Raw genomic sequence first — 9,945 nt, 5'->3', positions numbered from 1 at the left:
TATCGACTCGCTAATCTTCGTCTTCACTACCCCTTGTTACAAAACAGCTGTGAAATAGCACGAAACGAAACAGGATAAATAAAACAAACGAATGGAAGGTATTCACACTTTCGGGTGAAACTCGAGAGTGGTAAACAAGAGAAGAGGAATACCAACCACAAAAACAAAAAAAAGAAGAAGATGAGAGGAAGACTGGGCAAAGAAAGACCCAAAGCCGGAGAGAGGCAGTGTTCCCTTGGGACGCGCAGTCCTCGCCATGTGGGCAAACAATGGGGGAAGGGGGACGTTCAGCCCAGGGACGAACTCACCAGATTGGAGCTGCGCAATCCTCTTGGCGGATCATACAGCGGATGGACCGGTCTTGGCCAATCACGCCCGACGAGCTGACGAGTCCCCCTTCCCTTTTCAGGGCCTCCCTCACTTTCACTAAGGCAATCCCACTTTGTTGGTCCCGGCTGGCCCGTGCGCCCACGCCTGCGATCTGCCAGTGCCAGTGCCAGAGCCAGTGGTCCCCGTCCCCCCGGCCGCGTTCCGGGACTTGCTGTGCACTATATGTATGTACTATCCCGAACACGACCAATGACAACTCGCTCATGTTTGGGCTAAGCACCAAGGCCGTGACGGGCTGGTGGGGGTGATGCGACGGGTTGCGTCTCGATGCGCAGTCCTCCTCCTCCTTCTTCTTCTTCTTCTTCTTCTTCTTCTTCGTCTTGTCGTATGCCCGGCCGATAGGCATGCTCTCTGTGTGCATTCGCCCTCGTGGGCTGTAAAGCGTCTGCTACTGCTGCTGCTGCGCATCGACATCGTCGGGTCCCTGGCGAGCAAACCACCCAGTGTACTTCAATTCGGGTGGGCCCCGAGTCCATGAGCTAAGCTTCGGGACGTGGGGGAATGCCACTAGCACTTCCGAGCCAGCGGGGACCCATCATCAAGGCTTGTAAGAGAGAGAGAGAGAAAGAGACAAGAGAGGACCCAGGGGGCGAAGACGTGAGATGACAGGATGGATGCTTTTTTCGGCACTACTGCTGCGCGGTTGTGCAGAAAATGCTCGAACCCATGGGCGGCGACGCCGTTTCCTGGCCTTTTGCGTTTCGACAGAGTTGAAGCTTGTCAGTACAGCATACTATGTATGGCCATCCACGCACGTCGATTGCCGCTGCGGGCGCGTGTGCCGCCCTACCCGAGGCCATGATCCGTCCCGTCAAGGCTGAACCGATGGCAAAAGAAATGGTAAACCGGCCACGGGCGTGTGAGAATAGGCTCCATCGAGAAGTAGAAAGGCACGTTGGCCTTGTATTAAGCAATACACTAATCCCCCCCCCCTCCCAAAGGGGTGTAAACAAGCAAATTCGCGAGAACCCCTTGAAGGTGGGATTAAAACTGGAAGCAAAATGGTATGGGATATGCCGAATACGCCCCTCTGCTGCCCCCCCTAGGTTATCTTCAAAGTCAGCTCCTCTCATCAAAACAACCCAAGAAGATGGCCGAGCCACCCAGCTCCGCGAAGCTCGAGTGCGCTCGAAATACGAAATCCCCCCCCGCCGTCCGTCGTTTGGACACATCGTTTTGCCGCGTTGCGCAACAGTCTCGGACTGCCTCCCCCACAGGACGCAGGATGTGCAAAACATCGCATCCCCTGGATGCCAGGCAGGCCTCATCCCCTTGACATCCAGCCATCGTAGTGCCAGGCGATGACGCTTCAGAGGAGGTCCTTCAGCACCTGCACCCTTGCCCGCGCCACGTCGGACCCCTGCTCGCCCTCGCCCATCAACTCCATGATCTGAACCATGCGCGCTGTGCCACCCGTTAGCAAGCCCTCGCCACGTCGTCTTCACGCTTGGGTCCAAGGGACGAGAGTGTAGAGACCGAAAGGACAAAACGGGAACGAAACAACTTACCGATATCCCCTCTCCCCCGCACGAACAACGGGTCCCTCTCCGCCATCTCCGCCGTTGACGGCTCCTTCGACGCCTCGCGGAGCACGCTGCCGATGCACAGCGCTTCGAGGAACGCCCGGTGGTTAAAGACCCACCACACACGCGCCTCGAGCTCAAAAATGTTGAATAGCAGGAAAAACGATGTGATGGCCTCGTGCGCAGCCTCGAGCGTGCCGCGCAGGTTGACGGGCGTGTCGGGGCTCTCGGAGGCGTGCACGAGCATGATGTTGTGGTGATAGTTACTCGTCAGGAACAGCGTCTGCCGCACAACGCGCTTGTTGGTCCGCGCCAGCACCGTGAGGCTCTCCGGATCCCACGACCGAAAGATGTCTGGAAACGAGCGGTACACGGCGCGGAAGTCGGAGAGCAGCTTGGACTTGTGCCGCGGCGTCGAGCAGATGGGCAGGTCCAGGGACCGCGCCGAGCAAATTGTCTCCTGGACGAGGTTCGCGAGCGTCCAGGACCCGCGGATGTAGGCGATGTCGGTCGGGTCGCTCGAGGCGATGGCCGAGCCGTCGTCGAGGAGGTCCTCGACGGAAACGTCGGTGTGCGTTGCTGAGGGGGGCAGGGAGAGGAGGACAGTGAGGAAGGTGTCCTGGAGGAGCACTGCTTGCCACAGTTTGCGGCGCTGCTGCTTCTCGAATATGGTGGCTTCAGGGGTGACTGACGTGATGTTAGCAGCTGGTTAGCTCAACGACTGCAAGATGTCTCACCAATGTTGGGGTCGCGATGTAAACCCATGGCGTAAGCTTGGCGTATTAGTATGCCCGCAAATGCCCAGCCGTCTGAAGCGTGGTTGTCGTTGATGAGAAAGTAGGTCAACCTGGTTTCATTAGTCTCACCCTGGCATGTCACTCTCCCGAGCTGCATGAAGGGATACTCACAACACCATGGCCTGGATGGACCGCAGTGAAGCAGCGCTCAGGTAAGAAAACATGCGCAACGCCTGGTTGCTCGCCGACGCATAGAACTCAGCCGTCTGCTTCCCATCCATGGGGGACGTCGACGTTACAAACTGCGTCCCCAGCGCCAGCATGACAAAGATGAGACCAATGAAGGCGGCATCGACGCGGTTCTTCTCGTCTGGGCTCAGACTCCAGAAGTGTTCGTAATCGGCGTAAAAGGTCTGCCGGTGGATCATGGGGTAGACCGGGTCGACGCACTCAAAGTACTGGGCCAGCAGTATGTCGGCCTGGATCTTGTCCGGCAGGACGGAGATGACCTCGGGCAGGCCGCCCTCGCAGGTCCAGTAGTTGGCGAAGGGGTGCTCGGAGCCGATGCCAAATACGTTGCTGGCGGTCGGCAGCGAGTAGGGCACGTTGGAGAGCAGGCCGGTGGACGAGGAGAAGGCGATGGACCCAACGGAGCCGCGGGAGGTGAAGCCGCGGCCCTCAATGAGGCCCCTGTCGGCGATGTTGGGGATGCTGGAGAGGTCTGAGGGCTTCTTCTTTGGGGGTTTGGTCATGCGACGACCATTGGTGATGGACCGTGACGTCTCGCTGGGACTTGTTAGTCATCGTTGAGTAGCCTCTGCAAAGGGGGGTGGACCAACTCAAGGATATTGGCGACAATTGCATATTTGCATTCTGTCTGTCGCTTGATACACGCCAGACAATGAGGTCTGCCCCGATCACACTGCCATGCAGGTTAGTCAACATGGCCCAACAGGACGAGTATGAACTGTCGTCGCCGTTGAAAAAAATTGATGAGTAATCGAAGATGAAGAAGGGGGAGGGAATGCAGCCAAGTCAAGCCACGATCCGCGGAACTGGATGCAGACAGCAAAGTTCATGTCACATGCATGCCACGTGCCAAGCGCAAAAGTTAATGGCCACTGGCATCGTTTGGGCGCGTGTTCAGCAGTTGGCAGCACTCTGGTGACGAACCTTACCATCGAGATCCTTGGATCGACACTTTGGAGTGGTATCGGGGCCATGTCAGTGACCAACGTCGGCCCCCAAAGGGCGTGTGCGGGGGAGGCGTAGCAAGCGCTGCCAACACGCAACACATGGCGAAAGAAGGCGCCGGAAGAGGAAAAGGCCAAAATACGACGAGAAGCTGGAGAGGCGGCGACAGAAACAGACAGATGAAAGTGGAACAGACGTACCTTTGTCTTGCGCTCAACACACTCGGCACAGGACAAGGTGGGCTTGTTGCGGCGCTGCTTCTTCCTGGAGGGTTGGTCGGAGTTCGCTGCGTCGGGGCTGGCCGAGTTGCCGTCGATGCTCTCCCCCCTCTTGAAGCCGTTGAACGGGAGGCCTGGAGTCACTGATGACGAAGGTGAAGGCTCGGTTTTGGGTACGACTGCCGCTCCTGCTGTCGTCGCTATCGACAGCTGCAAAACTCCATTCTGCGGTTGAGAAAGTGTCGGGGGAAGGTGTCCGTTCTCTGAAGCTGGCGATGCGTAGATGGTCGAGGCCGAGGTCGGCGTGAAAGGCTGCTGCTGTTGTTGCTGCTGCCGCTGCTGCTGCCGAGGGTACTCTTGAGGGGCCATGACGGCAGAAGGCAGACGGCAGACGGCAGCTCAAGATGACTGCGTCAATTAACTGGTTGGAAGCCCTGGATATAAATTGAGGAGCGCCGTCGCCGATTCGATGAATTGATACTGATGCCAATGCTGATGCCAATGCCGGCGCCGATTGGCAATGACAATCAACTCTGACCTTTTTTTTTCCCTTTTTCTGTTAAAGTCTTCGCCGTCTGGGCAAGCCGCGACAGTGCTTGGAATGATGGGGTTCGCTTCGCTCGTTTTCCTCCTCTTTTTTTGGTCCAGGCCGGTCTCCGGGCCCCGGGGGAGTCGGTAGCAGTTGCGTATGGGGTTACACGGCTTTGGATTCCGGACGCAGATTGGAGTAAATTGGCTTCCGTGTTCCGGGAATAAAAGCAAGCTTCAATAAACGGCGGCGCCGGGTCGTGTCGCCGTGCTCAAAGGGACGGCAACCGGACGGGGAAGTCGGAGGTGGGAAATAAGAGGTCTTGGGTCGCTGGGAATAAACAGGCGATTGCACACGGGAACACGATGGGAATTTGGGGGGGGATCGGATGGGAATAAGGATTGGGGGGAAGGGGCTAGGGACGTGTGAAGGTGCGGGCACGGGGAAGAGCTGGAAACGAACATGGACGGGGAAGCCACCATCGAAGGGGGGAAAAAAGAGGGGGGGCGGATGGCGAGCGATTGTCTTTTGCTCCCGTGCAAGCTTAGTTCAAGCAAAGAAAGCAAGCCATCAAGCCAGCCAGCCAGCTCTCAGTCTTCAGCCCAGGGGGCAACTCAACTCAGCACCCATCCGAGTCCCAACTCAATCGATCCATCAACGGCGAGGCGGCGGCCTTTGTCCACGGGGGAGGAAGTGCGCGAGCGAGAGTCCCCTCATCTCCCATCTCGCCTACCATCGGATCGCACCTGAAGAGTTCGCCTCCTGTCTGTCACTCTCAAACAACCCCGGGAACGCGCTGATGTGAGTACTACACGATTCGTGACGAGATAGCACGGCTTTCACCCCGAATCATCAACACGCATCGACGGCAACAAAAACCTCCGGAGGCACACTTTGATGCGTCATCCCCGACTGCAACTGCCGGCCGGTCAACGGCCATGGTTCTGGATGGGATGGCTGGGGTCCTCCTCATCTCGGTCCCCGTCAGCCAGTCAACCACTTGCGTTCAGCCGCCCGGATAGCTCCTTTGCATAGACGATCAGCAGGGACTGGAAGACGAAAACCCGCTAATGGCGTGCGCCTCGCCCGGGGAGGGGGGGAAGAACCAGAGCCTTGTCTACGGGAGGCAAAGGCCCTGTTCCGAGCCTGGCAAGAGTCGCCTGAAGCCCTAGGATGCGTTGTGCCGGAAGATCCTCCCGGTCGTTGCCTGGGTGTGGTATCAGCCTTGACAAATTCTGTCTTTCTGTTGGTTTTTTTTATTTATTTTTGAAAGCATCAATCATCGCAAGACCGATTTTGCATCCCCCTCGCTGGTTCTTACGCATATAGCTGAACGGAACCCTCTTAAGCTGATGGCGGATACCGTACCCTCAAGTGGTAGGCACTGCTTTGGCTTATCAAAACGTGCATGCGGCCAATACGCAGTGCGCAACCCAACTCGAGACCCTCCACAGCTCCGCTCCGCACCGAAGCGCCTTGCAGCGTCCTCAACGAGAAACGCGCACCTCATACTTCCAGGTCGTATTGTGGAGTGCATATGTGAACCACCTTAGGCAATGCTCAAATCGATAGATTCGGCGAACCCCCGAGACAAGCACTCGCAAGGTCCAGTCCAACATGCTTGCCTCCTCGCTCTGCTTCATCTGCCGCAGAGTCCCTTATCAGTGAGCTGCAGCGTATTCCTGCCGCCATCGACGTCACCAATGCAACAACAAAGTCCCAATTTGAAAGCCCCAGGCCCTGCAAGACAGCTACGAAGACCGCCCTTTTGCCGACTTCGCGACTTCGTCTTGCTGCCCTTTGCAACCCACACCTGGCCCTATTCGTCGTGTAGCCCATCTGCGGTTCGTGCTGCGCGATGTCCCGGTTTCGATTCCCTTGACACGCGGTGCTATACGTCGGTCATTTCGGTAATCTGACCGAGGGGCACCCAGCTCCGCCGCCGATATCGCCTGGGTCGTATGGGCCCTCGTCGGCGACCCACCGGATGTACAATCCGAGCTGCGGACTGCCGCCCAATATGAATACACACGTTGACCACTTTGGTATCGGATTACATACGATCCATCAGCGCCGATGGTTTAGTGGTAAAATTCTCCGTTGCCATCCAGCAGCGTCGGGGAGCCGGGGGTTCGATTCCCCCTCGGCGCAATGCTTTTGCTGTTCATGACAATCATCCATGTTTTCGAATGCTAGCTACCCTGTGTTGTTTACTTCCTGCATTACGTTTTTGGTGGTGGGCTTTTGCATCCAGCACAGCCATGGCTCCTCCGTCTTTTTGCGATTGAATTGACTCACAAGAAGTTTGCATCTTGTTGACTTGGATGAGATGCACTGAAGGGAATAGATGTGCGCCTGCTTCTCTTATAGGCCATTCGAAGATTGGAATGAGCAGCCTGGATACTGAACAACTTTCACTTGTCTTGAGTCTAGTCAGACCGAGAAGATGGTCTCCTCCCCTCACCAGACTTGTTACTGGATTGGTTTGGCGCGGTATACCGCCATGAACCGCTTCTCCATCTCACCTCAGCCATTGTCTCTGACGTGGAACAGACGCCATGAGAGAGCCATCAACATCTGGACTCAAGCCCTTTGAATTGAGATCGATACATATGATGTGTTATACAGTGCAGCGCAAGAATATGAGTCAAAGTCAGCGGCTGGCCGCCATAGCTAAATCGTGGGGACCCAGCAACCACAATCGTTGTGAAGGCTGATTTAACCGGGAGACAAATTAAGTGACTTTCACAGCATACAGTATTGAGCTGTCTCGGCCGTTGTTAATCTAGGGAAAAGGCAGTTCAACCGCATAGTGAAGACTGGGTGCAGCTCACTCAACGATGGATCAGGTCACATAACTTGAGATCGTGAACATCTCGATTCCTCAGTTTCTCTTTCAAGGAGTTTCGCGGCCTAGGAAGGAAACTGAAGGGAAGTTACGAACCGCGTTGGTTATCAAACATCGTCAGGCTGCCACGGCCAGCAAGACATGGCCCCATGACGCCGCATTTTGGGCACCTTCCACACACATGCACGACGCAGCCAAGCCGAGAGATGCTGTACGGCGGGCTAGGGGTACCGTACAAGTAACGGTATACTTTTTGAGGCACCAAAGACCCAAGTCTGTGTCCGTAGAACGGGTCCAATGTTTGACAAGGTGAGAGGGTCAGTTGCTGGCACAACCATCGGCCAGGCTTCTGAGGCATACCACCCTATTAGAAGAGAGCCACAGGGACAATAATCCAAATCAAAGCTTTAAGATACCTAAGGCTGTCACATCTGCACCTGTCCTAGTCCACCCGGAGACAACGGGTTGGACTGCAGAAGCCTCAATGACGCCATGAGCGTAGCTCATCCTATGAAGAACACGCATCCAAGTCCGAATCAGTCACCATAGAAGCACAAGTCCTTCCTGACAAATTAGCCTGACTAGTACGGACCCGCTGGTGAGGACTAATGAATGAGGTCTCTTACCTCCGTCAACATGTACTGGATGCAGTCAATGGCGGTTGTCTGGGAAAACGAGCCATGACTTGAAGCAGGATTCAAAGGCCGGGTCCAGAATCACGGTTTATATTTTCTTAACGTAAGGCAGCTCACTGGGATACGTCATGGTTTAGAGCTAGTACTAGTAGAACATTTCATACTAGCAATAGCCCTCGGAAACTCCAGTCAGCGACGAAAAATACCCAAACGAGTGATTCAAGGACAGCAGATAGAAATCGAAGCTGGGATGACTTCATAAGACATGGGATATAGGTGTTTTTGTGCTCGAGTCTCTTTTATGGACAAGAGGACTTCAACTTGCCATCTCGGAAGTGACCATGCCTCATCATAAACAACTGCCCATCTCTTTACTGTGGTTCAAACGGGTTCAGACGCTTCCAAACCTCTCGCCACCCTACAAGCGTCGTTGAAACAGTAACTACAGAGTCAAAAGACAAACACCAAGAGTTGTTGCTTTTGAAGAAGTATTGGCTCATCTTTGCAAACAAGTACGAGTTGCTACGACGGGTTTTACCACTATCAAAGCCGGAATGTGTATAGAAGCACAAATCAAATGTCCCTCAATTCAAAAACCATAGGGTCAGAAACCATGTTGTTCAACTTAGGATATGCTCCGTGCTCTTATCTTGAGGCTATAGTCGACGCATCGTCAACAGCTTGTAATCCAGGCTGATGCACGGGACCTCTTCAGACTGCATCTTGAGCACCACCCTCGACTCAGTCAGTGTTGTGCATATCATGCCAACCCTTGCAAGGTAGTAAATGACGGGGCAAGGCCTATCTATGTTTCGTCACAACCATGCCATCCTCAAGAGTCAACCTCCGTATAGTCAGTCAGTTTTCAAAAGCCCTTGCATCCTCTCCAACGCAAGGAAACTATACGCTGTACTTGAGCGAGTCATCCTTTCCATAGAAAGAAGCCTTCAAAGCGGCCGATAACCCTAGTTACGCAATCCACGCCCGCAGTAACTAACTCGTACGCAGCAATATTGGCCCCATGCCGTGCTTCGAGAGCAGGGCAACTCGGAAAGCCGGTTCAAGCCCAGAACCGTGAAGCTGACCGAACAGCTTGTAAGAGCATAAGGGGGGCTGATTGTGAGTTTGCATTTGCAGCACCTCGTATACCACTCGGAGACGAATAACTACATCGGTACGCGCGTCGGAAGGCCGCAGCTGCATCGGCGTCATTCACAACCGAAAGGGTTCCAACACTCGTTGAGCTGTGGCTATCTGATGCCTGAAACGTCTCTTGTACTATTGCAACTCATAATGTCTTCGGATGAGTCAACTCTCCCTCGAACCCGTCCTAGCCGAAGCCTACGACGCCATTGTCGACATTTGGCCGTTGCTCATGTCGTCACACTTATCTTTGGGAATTGACGATTCACGTCTGGTCAGCAGGAGGGCAGACTGGTCATGATGGTCTCTAAGATCCAAGCTTCCACCTGTTTGCACAACAACCGGACGGCTGTCTGTTTACCTTGAGAGATGCGCCCACAGAGCTCTTGCGAGCAAACCTATTAAAGAGTCGAAAGCAAGTCATTCGGATCTCACAACTTTATATGGGTGTATAAACGAGGGGCGAAGCAAGGAGCTGCAACGGTTCACCCAAACCGCTTCGCTGGCCCGAGCCGACGTCATTGGCAACAGGCGGGGATTCCTTCCCCGCGACAACCCCGCCAAAGCTTCAATTGCTCCTCCATGAAAATTGCCGGTTCACTTACAGCTCTCAAATCCCATCAGCCAAATATAGACAAACTGCGCGACGGTTCCTGTGGCCTTGATCTAGAAAACGCCCATAGTCCGCGTCACGTTGACGCGACAGAACCGTAGGCGAAACTGGGTCC

At 54.9% G+C, this 9,945-nt stretch overlaps 2 protein-coding genes and 1 non-coding gene across 3 annotated transcripts; 1 reads left to right on the top strand and 2 right to left on the bottom strand.

Annotated features, from left to right (window-relative positions):
• Positions 1-304: 304 nt before the first annotated feature.
• ColSpa_05464 (uncharacterized protein) lies at positions 305-736 on the bottom strand (the record flags this gene model as incomplete). The annotated part of the gene is made up of 1 exon (XM_049271676.1): positions 305-736. The coding sequence occupies one exon, from the start codon at positions 734-736 to the stop codon at positions 305-307; it is 432 nt and encodes a 143-aa protein (XP_049127633.1).
• A 963-nt stretch (positions 737-1,699) lies between these two features.
• ColSpa_05463 (transcription initiation factor IIA large subunit) lies at positions 1,700-3,402 on the bottom strand (the record flags this gene model as incomplete). Its single annotated transcript, XM_049271675.1, has 4 exons — positions 1,700-1,794; positions 1,899-2,600; positions 2,651-2,760; positions 2,822-3,402. The coding sequence occupies 4 exons, from the start codon at positions 3,400-3,402 to the stop codon at positions 1,700-1,702; spliced, it is 1,488 nt and encodes a 495-aa protein (XP_049127632.1).
• A 3,259-nt stretch (positions 3,403-6,661) lies between these two features.
• Positions 6,662-6,742, top strand: ColSpa_tRNA_149. The gene is given in 2 exon segments: positions 6,662-6,697; positions 6,708-6,742. It is a non-coding gene; the product is annotated as a tRNA-Gly (tRNA).
• Positions 6,743-9,945: the final 3,203 nt, after the last annotated feature.

Source organism: Colletotrichum spaethianum (genome assembly GCF_022836535.1).
Source record: "Colletotrichum spaethianum MAFF 239500 DNA, contig12, whole genome shotgun sequence".
NCBI classification, from domain to species: Eukaryota; Fungi; Ascomycota; class Sordariomycetes; order Glomerellales; family Glomerellaceae; genus Colletotrichum; species Colletotrichum spaethianum.
The sequence above is the reverse complement of the archived record's forward strand: the minus strand, read 5'-3'. Positions and strand labels throughout refer to the sequence as shown.